The sequence below is a fragment of the Bos indicus x Bos taurus genome, chromosome 23 (genome assembly GCF_003369695.1).
Source record: "Bos indicus x Bos taurus breed Angus x Brahman F1 hybrid chromosome 23, Bos_hybrid_MaternalHap_v2.0, whole genome shotgun sequence".
NCBI classification, from domain to species: Eukaryota; Metazoa; Chordata; class Mammalia; order Artiodactyla; family Bovidae; genus Bos; species Bos indicus x Bos taurus.
In genome coordinates, this window is record NC_040098.1 from 29,189,587 (window position 1) to 29,205,127 (window position 15,541).

The 15,541-nt window shown below is 49.5% G+C and overlaps 1 protein-coding gene across 9 annotated transcripts; it reads left to right on the top strand.

The window, feature by feature from the left end:
- Window positions 1–200: 200 nt before the first annotated feature.
- MDC1 (mediator of DNA damage checkpoint 1) lies at window positions 201–14,127 on the top strand. 9 transcript variants are annotated; one of them, XM_027525425.1, is made up of 16 exons: window positions 203–415; window positions 578–722; window positions 2,247–2,388; window positions 3,283–3,663; window positions 3,749–3,818; window positions 4,114–5,546; window positions 6,328–6,393; window positions 6,559–6,651; window positions 7,139–7,936; window positions 8,044–8,087; window positions 8,583–10,628; window positions 10,713–10,832; window positions 10,953–11,135; window positions 11,354–11,479; window positions 11,573–11,683; window positions 12,617–13,401. In XM_027525425.1, the coding sequence occupies exons 3-16, from the start codon at window positions 2,250–2,252 to the stop codon at window positions 12,782–12,784; spliced, it is 5,778 nt and encodes a 1,925-aa protein (XP_027381226.1). In that variant the 5' UTR covers window positions 203–415; window positions 578–722; window positions 2,247–2,249; the 3' UTR covers window positions 12,785–13,401. The 9 variants fall into 9 exon arrangements, with proteins under 9 accessions (XP_027381230.1, XP_027381229.1, XP_027381226.1 ...); XM_027525429.1 differs by lacking the exon at window positions 578–722 and having other exon boundaries at window positions 201–415; window positions 7,139–7,360; window positions 12,617–14,127; XM_027525428.1 differs by lacking the exon at window positions 578–722 and having other exon boundaries at window positions 202–415; window positions 6,562–6,651.
- The last annotated feature ends 1,414 nt before the right edge of the window (window positions 14,128–15,541 follow it).

The window sequence follows — 15,541 nt, forward strand, 5'->3', positions numbered from 1 at the left end:
CATGCTTAGGTCGACGACTGTGATAAGCCCCTCTATCCGCTGCTGGCATCCAGACTCTGTGGTCGCAACTTGGAAATATACGCGGGAAGTGGGTGGTGAAACCGCAGTGGGTTGTCCCTTTGGAGCTGCCCAATCGAAGTGCGCCATTCAGTGCGCCTCCGCGGCTTCCGATTACCGCCTCGCCCAACGGATCTCAGTCTCCCCGGAGAAGCCGCCCCTTTGAGCCGTAAGGGGGCGGGTCGGGTCGGGTGGGGCTCCGGCTTTGCCTCCGCGTTGGATTGCTCCGTCTGCTTGCCGCAGGGCCGAGAAAGACAAAGGCTTCAGCCAATCAGCTAATCGGCCCCTTCCCCGCTCAGGCACTGGCACCGCCCCTGTCGCAGCCGTTACTGGTGGCGCGCGCGGGGACTCAAAGTAGGTGAGTTCTGGGGGGCCTGGCCCACGACTCCCCGGATGCCATCTTGGTTCTCCCGGAGGGCGGGAGGGGCGTGCCTTGGGTACGACTGGGCGGAGGATTCTTGGAAATTTGCTTCTCGGATTATAACCCTCATCTTCACTTGACGGCCCTCCCTGAGTTTAGGTATGAAGACACTGGGAGAGGTTGGGCTCTGAGGGAACCCTTGGGATCGAGATCAAAGATGAAGGCCCATTGGATTGGAGCCGAAGGTCATGGGCGCCAGCTGACTTCGCCATCATGAAACGATGTTAACACTTTCTCCGTGGAGGTGTCCCACTTTCCTTACTTGTCAACATTTTCCCTTTAGGGTAGCATCTTTCAAATTTAGTTCCCACCCATACTAGTTTGACTTTTCATTTTATTATTTCATCAGGAGAGCAGAGTTAATTTTACGTTTGGCTCATGAATGTATTCGGAATACCTCTTGTGGTATCTGGTACACAGTAACTACCGTTGAATTAACATGATGGACCCTTGGGGGAAAAGACAGTTCTAATTGGTCCAGTTCTCAAGGGGGATGTGTGAGGCAGAAATGGAATGTAATAGTTACACTATGGTGACACCTATTAGGATAATACAAGTCCACCCACTACCGTGAAACACTTAGGATACATGGGTAATAGGGAAAAGTACCAGAACACAGAGAAGACTAAAGGCAAGGCTTTGCTGCGAAAGTGACATTTGAGCTAAAAGGATGGATAGGAGTTGGATCACTAGGGGCAACGTCCTAAGGAGCTAGCTAAGGCCTGCAGATGTGAGAGACAACAGGGACAGTGTGTTAAGAGATTAAGGAGAAGGTCCATGTTGAAGAACCACAGGCTTGGATGGGGTGGCGGTGGGACACACATTTCAGGAGATGAGGTTCTGATCTTTGAGGGTCTTGCTAAGGAGTTTAGATTTATTTTATCCTATGGATGTGGAAAACCATCAAAGAATATTAAACAGGAAGAGACATTATCTGAGTGAAAGTCACTCAGTCTTGTCTGACTCTACAGTCCCTGGAATTCTCCAGGCCACATTACTGGAGTGTGTAGCCTTTCTCTTCTCCAGGGGATCTTCCCAACCCAGGGGTCGAACCCAGGTCTCCCGTATTACAGGCGGATTCTTTACCAGCTGAGCCACAACGGAAGCCCATTATCTGAGTGATATTAGACAAATCTGTTAATCCATCCCTGTTGCAGTTTCTTTATCTGAGAAATGGAAAGTAAAATAAGGAATTTTCTGGCAGTCCAGTGGTTAGGACTCCGTGCTTCCACTACAGAGGGCAGGGGATCAATCCCTGGTTGGGGATCTAAGATCCCACATGCTGTGTGGCCTTAGTTGGGGCATGTGGGATATAGTTCCCTGACCAGGCGTTGCACCCTGGCCCCCTGCATTGGGAGCACAGAGTCTTAGCCATTGGACCACCAGAGAAGTCTCTCAACTCAGTTTTTGTTTGTTCATTTTGTTGTTGTTGTTTTTTTTTGTTTGTTTTTTGGCCATGCAGGATCTTAGTTCCCTGACCAGGGATGGAACCTGCACCCCCCCAGCAGTGGAAGTGCAGAGTCTTAACCACTGGACAACCAGGGAAGACCCTTATATTTCTGTACTTGGAACTGTGTAAAATGTCTTTCTTATTCTGTGTCATGGTCAAAGATATTTCTTAAATGCGTCAGAAAAATAACAACAGAATGATTGGCAGAAAGAGAAGCACCAGCCTCCATAGCTATCCAGGAGACTGCAGTAACCAGTCTCCTCCCTGAGGCTGTGTATGTGAGCCACTGAAGGAAGGGATAATGTGTTTTTTTCCCAGATCATGGAAGACACCCAGATTTTAAACTGGGAAGTTGAAGAAGAGGAGGAGGTTGAAGAGAGACCCAGTGAATCTCTGAGGTGTAGCTTGGAGCCCCTAGGGCAGCTGCGTATCTTCAGTAGTTCCTACGGACCAGAAAAAGGTCAGGAGTAATTTCGTGCTAAAGTGCTGGTATAGGCCTCTTATTTCTGTGGGGAGGTAATGGGATGGTTGCAAGCTTAGATATGCATCTGTGAGGTCTGAAAAAAATGTCTTACTGGGGATGGAAAAGCGGGGATGATTATCTGATTGCTCTAGGCAAGAGACCTGGACTCCATGGGGATGATTTTACTTTGTTAGGAGAAGATGAAGGAATTCAGATAAAAATCCAGTGAGGTCTGGAAATGGAAGGTGGTGATGTTTTGCACAACAGTGTGAATGTACTTGATGTCACTGTGCTATACATTTAAAAATTGGCTGAACGGTAAATTTATGTATGCTGTGCTGTGCTTAGTCGCTCAGTCGTGTCTGACTCTTTGTCATAGACTGTAGCCCACCAGACTCTTGTCCATGGGATTCTCCAGGCAAGAATACTGGAGTGGGTTGCCATGCCCTCTTCCAGGGGATCGTCCCAACCCAGGCATCGAACCCAGGTCTCCCACATTGCAGGCAGATTGTTTCTAGTCTGAGCCACCAGGGAAGCCCAAGAATACTGGAGTGGGTTGTCTATCCCTTCTCAAGGGGAGCTTCCTGACCCAGGGATCAAACCGGCATCTCTTGCATTGCAGGGAGATTCTTTACCAGTTGAGCTACCTGGGAAGCCCAAATTTTCTGTATATTTTACCACAATAGAAACAATCCATTGTAGATGGATGGAATGCTCACTATGAATAATGCATTGCATATATTCTTTATTAGCTAGTTACTCTAGGGCCTTTTATTTCTCTAATGCATGGGGGAGACCTTGAGTGAGTCGTGGGGAACTTTACAGAAACTTTTTTCTTAATAGCAAGTTAGGATTATGGCTTTGGGACTCACCTACCTTTCTAATTCTTAGACTTCCCACTCTACCTGGGGAAGAACATGATAGGCCGAATGCCTGATTGCTCTGTGGCCCTGCCCTTTTCATCAATCTCCAAACAACATGCAGTGATTGAAATCTCTGCCTGGGACAAGGCGCCTGTCCTCCGGGATTGCGGGAGCCTCAATGGCACTCAAATCCTGCGGCCTCCTAAGGTCCTGGGCCCTGGGATGAGTCATCGTTTGCGGGACCGGGAGTTGATTCTCTTTGCTGACTTGCCCTGCCAGTACCATCGCTTGGATGTCCCCCGGCCTTTTGTCTCTCGGGGCCCTCTAACTGTAGAGGAGACACCCAGGGTACAGGGAGGAACTCAACCCCCCAGGCTTCTGTTGGCTGAGGACTCAGAGGAAGAAGTAGGTAAGTTTGTGTATCAGGAAGGTGGGTGAGGAGACAGGGACGGTGAGTGTAAAGCTCTCCACTTACTCCTTTCTACTCATGACAGATTCCCTTTTGGACAAGTGTGTGGTGAAAGGACCAAGGACCTCCTCTTTGGCAACAGTCGTTCCAGAGAGGTGAGTGTCAAAGGGCCAGGCATCTGAGTCTTCAAGTGGATGAGGAAGCAGGGGCTGGAGGAGCCATCTCTGGGAGAGCTAATTACCATCAAAGTCTGGGCTGGGGAACCACACATACTCCTTCACTTAACTGAATTTTTACTGAGCGTCTCATGTGCCAACTAGAGAACTAATTACTAGAGACAGAACAGCAAGTACTACCTTGAGTCTGCTCTCAAGGAGTTTCTACTTGAATGGAATATCCCTTCTGGGGGAATCGATTCTATAGGTTTCTTCTCTTCTCTTCCCTTCACAGTGATGAAGAAGGGCCTTCCCCTGCCCCAGATGGGCCCGGGCCACCTTCTGCCTTCAACTTGAACAGCGACACAGATGAGGAAGAAAGTCAGGAATCAGGAGCAGGGGAGGCCTCTTCAGCTCCCAGAAGAGGTACCGCTGCAGAGACAGAACAGCCTAAACCTGTCACAGCCGAAATCCAGATTGAGAAGGATCAGTGTTCCGTGAAGGAGAGGAACAGGGACACAGAAATCGAGAGGGATGTGAAGAATGGGGTGGTTCCGACTGGAGTGATTCTGGAGAGGAGCCAGCCTTCTGGGGAGGACAGTGACACAGATGTGAGTGATGAGAGTGGGCCTCCAAGAAGGCTTGCTGGGGTCCGTCCGAAAAGGGCCTGGTCTTGTAACTTCATAGACAGTGATACTGATGGGGAGGACAAGGGGATCCCTGCTGCCCCAGCAGTGGTTCCCATGAAGGAGAGGCAGATCTTCCACGAAGCTGGTACACAGAGCCCCCAGGCACCTGGTGTGGCATGTCGGCAGGAGAGCCCAGCTGATGGTGATACAGATATAGAGGAGGGAGAGGCCCCCCTGGACAGAAGCCAAGCCTCCATGGTGATCGACAGCAATACAGACGATGAGGAAGAAGTCTCGGCAGCACTGACACTGGCACGTCTAAGAGAGAGCCAGGCTGGTAAGTGGAACCGAGATCCAGATGCAGAAGAGGACAGGGCCCAACCAGTGGCCCTTCTGGAGCGAAGCCAGGCCTCTGCTAGGGGAGACAGTGACACAGATGTGGAGGAAGAGGGGCTCCCAGTGGGAAGGAGGGGAATGGTTCCCAAGGGTCACATGGACAGGGAATATTCAAAAAAGAGCCAGCATCCTCCCAGGGACAGTGATACAGAGGGGAAGAAAGATGAGAGCTCTCCGGGGGTCCACCTGGAGAGAAGCCAGGCCTCTGCACAAGTGGAGGACGAGGTCCCACTGGGGCCAGCTGTTGCACTTCCGGAGAAACATCAGGTACAAGGCATAGTGTGGACACATCACACCGATGCGGAGGCAGAAGGGGGCCCGGCACAGCTCCCCGTGCTGCGTCTAGAGGAAGCCCGGCCTCCTCTAGCTGGGGACTGTGAGCTGGATGCGGAGAACACATCCTCAGCAGCAGCTGGTGTCAGAAAGAGCCAGCTTCCGGCGGAAAAAGATGCTGGGACCACGTGGGCCGCAGCCATTCCTGAACAGGACAGAACACTTGCCACCAGGACCCAGGGTGGGTCATCCATGGCACCAGGGGAGCAGGACCTTCTCCCGGTCTCAAGGGAAAACCTAGCAAATCCGGTGGTGGATACAGGCACTCCACGGGAGCCCCAGCCACAGAGAGAGGGGGCCCAGACCACCACAGGAAGGGAGAAAGAACCACATGGGAATAGGGCCACAGACTCTGGAGAGAGCCTCCATGGTAAGTGCTGGCCTTTCTTCCTCCTTGGAGGCCTGCGATAAAGAATGCTTCTAGCTTCTAGCATATCTTAGTTCATGTGAGCTGCTATAACAAAAGACCATAGACTGGGTAGCTTATAAACAACAAGTTTATTTTTCACAGTTCTAAAGGCTGGGAAGTCTAAGATCAAGACACCAGCAGATTCAGTGTCTGACGAGGCCCTGCTTCCTTCTTACAGATAGCCGTCTTCTCGTTATGTCTTCACATGGCAAAAGGGCCCAAGGGAGCTTTCTGGAGTCTTTCTCTCATTTTTTCTAAATGACTTTATTTTTGGCTGTTCTGGGTCTTCTTTGCTGCGCTGGCTTTTCTCTAGTTATGTGGAGCCAAGGCTGCTCTCTAGTTGTAGTACACTGACTTCTCATTGCAGCGGTTTCTCTTGTTGAGTACGGGCTCTAGAGCTCAGGCTCAGTAGTTGTGGCACACAGGCTTAGTTGCTCCAGGGTATGTGGGATCTTCCTGGATCAGGGCTTGAACCTGTGTCTTCTGCATTGGCAGGCAGATTCTTTATCACTGAGCCCCGGCTGAGCCTGCACTAATACCATTCATTGCAGGCTGCGCCCTCATGACCTAGTCACCTCCCAATCACCTCCTAATGCCCTCACATTGGAAATTAGGTTTCAACATAATTTTTGGGGAGACACAGATTCAAGCTATTGCATAGGATTGGGGCTGTGGAGAGAACTATAAAAAAGGAGTTAGGATCACCTCGGTTTTTTAATTATCCTGCATTCCTCCCCACCAGATTCTGAAGATCTGGACCTACCAGCTACCCAGTGCTTTGCAGACAGAGAGAATCAGAGCCTGGAAGGTGAGGCCATCTGTGTTGTGTGGATACTGGTACAAGCAGGAGCTGGGAGATTAGACTGGTGGTCCTTGAAGGATGTCAAGGCTGGCATGGGCAGCGTAGAAGACTGGGAATGGGCCCTCAGAGTTCTGTGGAGAGGCAGTGCTCAGGCCATGCTTTTTTGTGCAGCAGCCCCCAGCATGGAGGATGAGCCCACCCAGGCCTTCCTGTTTACTCTGCCCCAAGAGCCTGGCCCTTCCTGTTGCAGCTCCCAGGCCACAGGTATGAGAAACTCACGCCTCTTCCGTGCCCTCAACTTGGCATCCGTATTTCCCCTCTCTGTACCTGTCTTTATAGCCTTTGACATTTTTTTGCTGATGTTCCTCCATCTCGTCAGAAAAGAACGCTACATTAAGTCAGACCCAGAGAGCAACTACTCTAGCAACTAGTTTAAGTTTATCTTAATTTATGTATTTGGTTGCACTGGGTCTTAGCGGCGGCACACAGGATCTTTAGTTGCAGCACGAGGACTCTTTACTTGTGGCATGTGGGATCTAGTTCCCCGACCAGGGATCAAGCCTGGTCCTTCTACATTGGGAGCTCAGAGTCTTAGCCACTGGACCACCAGTGAAATGTTATGGCTCTCTTCCTTATTCCCAGCTTTCCTTTAATAACTCACTTAAATTTATTATGCATGAATTTGTCTTAATCTTTTCTCAAGCTGTTACCTCTTCAACCTGCATCCCTCTCTCTCTGACTCTGCTTCCAGGTTCCCTGAATGAGGCATGGGAGGTCTTGGCGACACAGCCATTCTGTCCGAGAGAGTATGAGGCCTCCGAGACCCAAACCGCTGTCACCCTCCTTGACACCCGTGCATCTTGCCCCCCTCCATCTAGGACAGCACAGCAAGAGCAACATCCAGAGAGCCCAGTCCATGCAGAAGCACTGGGGATGGAAGGCAGAGGGATGCAGACTGTGGAGAAAGACATGGGTACCCAAAGAGAAACAGCAGAGAGGGTGATCCCTGAGGGAGGGCCACCGCAGAATGAAACCAAGAAACTGCCCTCGGAAGGAGAGAGGGAAGATGTGACGGGAGAGGAAGAATTAATCGGGGGGATACAGGGTAGAGAACAAAATCAGGTGTTAGCTAGAGATACTCAGAGCCAAGAATCTGACAAAACAGTGAAAAGTGCAAGTACTGGAAGGGGAATGGAGATTGTAAAGTTAGAAACTGAGACACCCAAGGAAACACAGGAGAAAGAGAGAGAAAAGCAGACTCTCGCAGGGGAAATATTTGAGAGTGAAGCAGGGAAACTGGTAGCAGAGAGAGAGAGTGAGGTAGGTGGGTTAGAAGTCAAGGGACCCCAAGAGCTACTGGACAGAGGCCCACAGATGAGGGAGACAGAGGCGGGGGGCCAGGACCAGAAAGTCCAAGCCTCTGGTCCGCCATCAGAGCCTGGAGCAGGGGCAGGAGACCTTCAGGGATTTACTTCAGATCCAGTAGCTTCTGGGAGCCAGGCAGGTGGAGGAAGGGGAGCCCCAGGGAGCCCCAGGAGGCAGCAGAGAGGTAAGTGAAGGTAGAGGGGAGCCCAAAGTGGTTCACATCCCTATGATAATTGACTCCTAGGTGACTCACTGCTTAGACCTCAGCTGTTTGTCTTTCCCTCTGTCCAGGTGACTTGAATTTCGAGATGCCACCTGCTGAGAAGGCTTCCAGGGTGAGAACTGCTGTCTCTACCCCCACCCCACTCCACAGGTCATCTCTACATTGCCTGCACGGCCCCTTCCCCTGACCTTGCTTTCATCTACTCCTTTCCTTTTCTTCTTACTTTTCTTCCATTTTCACTGCTCCTTAGTTAGCTTCTGTCTGTCTAACTTGACACCTGTTATTTTCCATATCTATTTCCCAAGTTCTGTCTCCCTCTACCCGTCTCAGAACGTTCCTTTTTTCATGTCCCTTCCCTCCCTTTTTTCTCCCAACCATCCTCTTTATTACTATTGTCCATATATGGCCTTTTGGGGCGAGGTCTTTGGGAAAGAGGAAATTCCAGTTCTAATGGAACTAATAAAATTCGAATTCTAATTCCAGTCTAATGGAACAGACAGAAAGAGAAGTGCCATGAGCACACTGTCTGAACAAGTATTGAGAACACTATCCAAGTCCTCTCTCCCTTCTCTCTGCCTCTTCCTCACGGGCTTCTCTTTCTCCCCAGGGTGATCAGGAATCCCCAGATGCTTGTCTGCCTCCTGCAGCGCCTGAAGCCTCAGCCGCACTCCCAAACTCCCTCATCTCTCAGATCCAAAAACATCCCGCACCTCAGTCCCTCCTTTTTCCCTCTCCAGCTCCTTTAGAACTGCCTATTCCCAGGACCAGACGAAATGAGAGTCAGGAAGCTCCAGAGACTCCCTTCTCCTCAGAGCTGAACTCTGTCCACCCAGAACCCAAAGTCAGGCCCCAGGGGTCCTCTCCAGTTTCTTCTCTACCCCTTGAGCCCCACCCTGCCACCCCCACAGGCCAACCTATTGCCCTTGAACCCACATCTGGGGTCTCTGGGAGCGGGACACATAGTTCCTTTGATGTAACTGCCTCATCAGTTGTCCCCACAGCCCTTGCACTGCAGCCGTCCACCTCCACAGACCAGCCTGTCACCCCTAAGCCCACACTTGGGGCCCCTCGGGGCAGGGCACAGAGATCTTCTGTCAAAACCCCTGAACCCAGTGTCCGCATAGACCAGCCTATTGCCCCTGAGCTCACAGCTAAGGCCACTCGGGGCAGGGCACAGAGGTCTTCTGTCAAGACTCCCAAACCAGATAACTCCACAACACCCAAGCCCCAGCCTTCCACTTCCACAGACCAGCCTGTCACCCCCAAGCCCACATCTCAGGCCCCTCGGGGCAGGACACCTAAGTCTTCTGCCAAGACTCCTGAACCAGCTGTCCCCACAGCCTCTGAGCTCCAGCCTGCTGCCCCTAAAGACCAGCCTGTTGCTCCTGAGCTCACATCTAGAGCCACTCGGGGCAGGACACAGAGGTCTTCTATCAAGACTTCCAAACCAGATACGTCCACAGCCCCCAAGCCCCAGCCTTCCACTTCCACAGACCAGCCTGTCACCCCCAAACCCACGTCTCGGGCCTCTCGAGGCAGGACACCTAGGTCTTCCACCAAGACTCCTGAACCAGTTGTCTCCACAGCCTCTGAGCTCCAGCCTTCTGCCCTCACAGACCAGCCTATCACTCCTGAGCTCACATCTAGGGCTACTCGGGGCAGGGCACAGAGATCCTCTGTCAAAACCCCTGATCCAGTTACCACCACAACACCTGAGCTCCAGCCTTCCACCTCCACAGACCAGCTTGTCACCCCCAAACGCCCATCTCGGGCCCCTCGAGGCAGGACACGTAGGTCGTCTGCCAAGACTCCTGAACCAGTTGTTCCCACAGCCTCTGAGCTCCAGCCTTCTGCCCCTGCAGACCAGCCTGTTGGTCCTTGGGCCACTCAGTGTAGAAGACATAGGTCTTCTGTCAAGACCCCGGAACCAGTTGTCCCCACAGTCCCTGAACCTCAGCCTTCTACTTCTAAAGACCAGTCTGTCGCTCCTGAACCCACATCTCAGGCCACTCAGAGCCAAACACATAGGTCCTCTGTCAAGACATCCCAGCCAACTGAACCCACAGCCCCTGACCTCAAACCTTCCTCCCCCACAGACCAGCCTGTCACTCCCAAGGTCATAGCTCAGGGTGGTCCAAGCAGGACACGAAGGGCTTCTACAGCAAGTGCTGTGCTGGTTCCTACTACCCCTGAATTCCAGTCTCCAGTCCGCTCAGAACAGCCTCTTTCCCCTGACCCCATCCCCGAAGTCAACTGCAGCCTGAGGCCGAGGGCCACTAGGAAACATGGGTCTCCCACAGCTCATGTTCATGAGCCCTGCACCACACCCCCTGAACCTAACTCCCGCTCCTCAAGGAACCAAACACATGGGGCAATGAAGGCAGCCAAGCCCCTTAGCACCATTCCTGAGCCTGCCTTTGCCCAGCTCCCTGAGGCACCGCCTCACACTCCCCAGATGCCAAAGGAGGAGGCAGCTGATGGGTCAGGCTTCACCCCAGAGCCCCAGCCTAGGGCCTCTCAAAACCGCAAGAGGCCTTCAGCTACTGCACATTCACCTCCACTTCAAAAACGGCTCCAGAGAGGGAGAGTCCCTCAGAAGGCAGCATCCCTTAAGGAAGAAGAAAATCCAGCAGTAAGGCCGAGGAAGGAAGAGGTAAGGAGAGGGCTTGGGGCCACGAAGTTAGGAAAGGGCCTGGGGGCTCGGAAACTTCCACCAAGTTCTCTCTCAATCCCCCAGGGTGTAGTGATTCCAGGTCCAGGCAAGAGAAGGAGAGAGCAGACAGAGGAAGAGTCCCAGGGAAGACCGAGCCGTAGCCTGCGACGGACCAAACCTGTCCAGGAGTCCACGGCCCCCAAAGTAGAGGAGACGGGCCACGGGGCCTCATGGGAGGTGGAGATGTGGGAGGACGGAAGGAGACCCAGGGGATTTGAGGGAGGAGCTGGTTGCTGTACCAGCTCAGGCTAACCCCCTTCACAGGTGCTCTTCACGGGCGTGGTGGATGCTCGCGGAGAGAGGACGGTGCTGGCCCTGGGGGGCAGTCTGGCCAGCTCAGTGGCTGAGGCTTCTCACCTGGTGACTGATCGGATCCGCCGTACGGTCAAGTTTCTGTGTGCCCTGGGCCGGGGCATCCCCATCCTCTCCCTGGCCTGGCTGCATGAGGTGAGAAGCCAGGAGATGGTGACAGACTCGCAGAGACAGTGACAGGAGAAGGCTGCTCAGGTGAGGCTTTAAGAAGTGGTGGGAGGAGCGTGGCTACAGGAAGATGAGGTTAGTGAAGCAGAAGGCTTCATTCCCTGAGCTCCCTATTGTAAACTCTATACAGAAGAGCTGGGTGAAGGGCTGGGCTGAGCTTTGTTGCTGACCTTTACCGTCCTTAGTCCCGCAAGGCAGGCTGCTTCTTGCCCCCGGACGAATATTTGGTGACTGATCCTGAGCAGGAGAAGAACTTCGGCTTCAGCCTTCGGGAGGCCCTGAGCCGAGCTCGGGAGCGAAGGCTGCTGGAGGTGAGGCTGTCTTCTGACCCCCGGTTCAGCCATTTCCCAGCCGTCCACAGCCTCTCAGAGAATCTACTGTCTCCACTGTTTCCTCCCTCCTAGGGCTATGAGATTCACGTGACCCCCGGAGTCCAGCCACCGCCACCTCAGATGGGAGAAATCATCAACTGCTGTGGAGGCGCCATCCTGCCCAGCATGCCCCGGTCCTACAAGGTAGGGGTGGTGTGCTGAGGGTCTAGAGAGGTGGCTAGAATGGGTACAGGTGAGAGGAGAAATGGAGGTGCAGCTGGCAGCACGGAGCAGTGAGAGGCTGGGGAAGTCCTGTGGTACAAGAAACGGGTGGAGAAGAGGGAAGAGGTCTGCTGGTTTTTTTTATAGTTACAGTCTTTTCAAATGTACACAAAGGGAACAATGCAGCGAACCTCCGTATACCAATCACTCAGATTCAACAGACTAATTTAGATGTTGCTGCATTTGCTCTGTCATTCCCTTTTTTTCTTTTTTTTTCATTTTGTTCGCTGAGGTTGTTAAGGGAATCTGTAAACATCATTATTATTTTTTCCTACATACTTAAAATATACATTTGTAAGAAATAGGCACATTTCTGTATAATCAATCACATGTCGCTTTTAGTCAATAACAAAATTAAGTTGTTTTCTGTCACTTTCATAGTCCATTAATCAAATTTCTCCAGTCATCTGAAAGTGTCTTTTTACAGTTCAAGTAAGGATTCAAGCAAAGTCCATGTATTGCCACAATTGCTGTATCTCTTAATTCACTTTTAGTCTAGAGCATCCACCCCAACCCACCCAGCCTTTTTTCTGCAACTGACTTCTGGCAGAAACTAGGTCAGTTTTCCTTTAGGATGTCTCATGGTCTGGATTTTTCTGTTTGCTCTCTTGTTATATCATTTACCTTGTTTTTCTATCTTCTGTATTTCCTATAAATCATAGTTCATTTAAAAAGCTTGAACAAATTCAGGTTCAACTTTCTGGCAAGAGTTCTGCGTAGACAGTGTGTGCCATGTGACTTCCCATCAGGAGGTATTATCTTAGTGATGCTCAGAGTGATCAATGAGTCCTGAACCTATTTCTTGGATTCTTTTTCACCCCTGACTTTCTCTTTTCGCTCTTTGTCTTTCTCCAGCCTCAGAGGGTCGTGATCACATGTTCCCAGGACTTCCCTCGATGTGCCGTTCCATATCGGGTTGGGCTGCCTGTCCTCTCACCCGAGTTCCTGCTGACGGGAGTACTAAAGCAGGAAGTCAAGCCAGAGGCCTTTGCCTTCTCCACTGTGGAAATGTCATCCACCTGAAAACCCCACCCTGGTACCCTTTTCCCTCCCAGACCAATACAGAAAATGTTAGAAATATTCAGAAGAAAGAACTTAGGGCTTTAGAAAAGATTGGGGTGTCTGATCTGATTTGTCTTGGAACATCCGTGGGGCCAAAACAGGCCTTTTGGTAAACAAAGATAGGGAGATTGGGAGCCATGGGTTTTCTTAAATGGCCATTTAAAATTGGCCAGTCCCAGGCTCAGATATCTTAAGTCACTGCTCATATTTAGCTGGCCGGATGTACCGATTGCTTTGTGGCACACACAGTGTCCTGCCTCCTGTTTGGAAGCCATTTACTTCTCCTCATCTTTTCTTTCTGGGATTCTTACTCATCCTGTACAAGATAGTGAAAACAATTTTAGTGTCAGGAACTTGAAAAGATGCTTGGAGTGAGTAAGTTTGAGGGTGGAGTTATGGAACGTCCCTAAAATATTTTCCTTTCTCCTTACCCCATCTTGTTAGAAGCATCCTTTAGCTTTGACATTGAGCTAATCTCTGCAATTTATCTCTTTTTTTTTTGGCTTGCTTTTCTAGTATTTATAAATTTAAAGCCTAGGCTTAATGTCTGTGATAAATAAATATTCACTCTGTGCCTTATGGTGTAGTGCAGTTTTATTTTGTAAATCTTAAAAGTTGGTTGATTATAAGGATTTGAGGAAATTAGAACCCATATGCATTGCTCATGGGAATGTAAAGTGATTCATCCACTGTGGTAAGCAGTTTGACAGTTTCTCAAAAGTTAAATATAGAATTACCATATGATCCAGCAATTCTCATAGATACACAGCCAAAAGAATTAAAACAGATGTTCAAACAAATACATCTGCACAAATGTTCATATCAACACTTTCGCAAGAGCCGAAAGATGAAAGCACAAATGTTCATCAGCAGATGAATGGATAAACAAATTGTGGCATATCCATACAATGGAGTATTATATTCAGTCATAAAAGGAGATGAGGTACTAATTGTGCTACAGTATTTTGAGGATGAACCTCAAAAGCATGCTAAGTTAAAGAAGTCAGACACAAAAAGTCACATTGTATGATTCCACCTGTTGGAAATACACAGAATAGGTAAGTCCATAGAGACAGTAGGCAGTGCTTGTCAAGGGCTTTCGGGGAGAGAAGATGGGGAGTAATTGCTTAACAGGTTCATGGTTTTATTTTGGGGTGAAGAGAAAATGCTTTGGAACTAGATAGAGGTGGTGGATGCATACATTATGAATGTACTAAATGCCACTGGACTGTTCTCTTTAAAATGATTAATTTTATGTTATGTGAATTTCACTTCGATTAAAAAAAATAGATTGGTTTTGTGCACTTTTCTGCAAGTTAAGTTATACTTAAGTTTGGAAAACTTTGGTGTAGTAGAAACAGCATTAGCTTTGCCAAACACTGTGCTAGCTTTTAAACATATCCAATCTTGCGACTTCTGTGGTGGCCCAGTGGTTAAGACCCTGTGTTCTCAATGCAGGGGGCATGGGTTCGATCCCTGGTCAGGGGACTAAGATCCCACATGCTGCTGGCCAAATAAAACATAAATTAAAAAAATTAAACATACCCAACCTCACTATATATTAAGCACAGCCATTGTGGGTGTGGCCCACAGTAGGACCTAGATAAATAGTAGTCCCCTTGCCCTACCCAAAGGCCTGTATTGTCTGCTGCTGTCTGAGTCCTTGAGGTTCTGGATTTCTTACAGCACCTGCTGCCTCTATAGCCCCGCTTACCACTTATGTGCACATCCACTTATGACTGGTAACATTTAAGTGCCCCAATTCAAATTTCTAGAGAAGACATCTTTTCTTACACTGCCAATGAATCCTACAGCTCATACGTAGTACATCGTGTAATGTCAATCCATCAGGATCCTAACAACAAACGGCACAGTCAAGATAATTTGGAGAGCGTTTAATGAAGTGAAAATTAGGAGGCAGAGTGTAGAGCAATCACAAAGAATATTGCAGTATCCCAGTACCCACAGGTCTGTTGTGACCACCTGTGAACCCAAAAGGTTTGCCAAGACAGAACAGTTATATAGAGAGGCTTCCCTCTAAAGCTGTGATGTTCTTTGATGAGGTACATTCAGGACAGCTTCCGGAGGCAGAAAGCAGGATGGAGAGTGAATCAGGAGGGAAACGTGCTGTCTGGTAGCACAGTTCACAACAGCTTTGATTCAGAGGAGAATGGGAGTATTGAGTCTGGGAGTGGAAAGGAATGTAGAGCCTGTGGCATGCTGTTGGGCAATTTTGTCATCCCTGAGCCCACAGGACTAGCAGTTCCTTATCTTAGGAAATTTTCTTTATCTCTTTAGGCCTATGTTTCGTCTATCATCTGAAAGAATTAGCTTAACGATCTCTAAGGTCCTTACTAGCTTATGCCTAGGTCCTTAGCTACATGATATTTAGTGGAGAAAAACCTTGCTTTTATTTTGATTTTTAGATGTGAATGTTCGTCCGTAGGTATTACAAATAGATCTGTAGGAAAACATTTTGGACAAAAGATCTTAGTGCTTTCTGACTAGTAAGTGGAGTCAAACTAATGAGGTTTCAGACTAAAGTCATAGGTAGTTAATTATCACAAGTTTAACCTACTACAAAATTTACAACTATAACAAAGTTTTCTATCACAAATATTTTAACATTGTTACACTCATGGTTACAAAACAGCCACCTTTGGCATTATTAGACCCAGTCTTTCAGTGTTACAGACAAGTTCTCTGCCCTTGGCAAGT

What these genes read in the sequence shown, in the direction of transcription:
- MDC1 (XM_027525424.1), top strand. Translation starts at nt 2,250, where the DNA reads ATGGAAGACACCCAGATTTTAAACTGGGAAGTTGAAGAAGAGGAGGAG. An exon ending in TTGCAGCTCCCAGGCCACAG is followed by an intron (nt 6,652 to 7,138) that starts GTATGAGAAACT and finishes CTCTGCTTCCAG; the next exon opens with GTTCCCTGAATGAGGCATGG. An exon ending in GCATGCCCCGGTCCTACAAG is followed by an intron (nt 11,684 to 12,616) that starts GTAGGGGTGGTG and finishes GTCTTTCTCCAG; the next exon opens with CCTCAGAGGGTCGTGATCAC.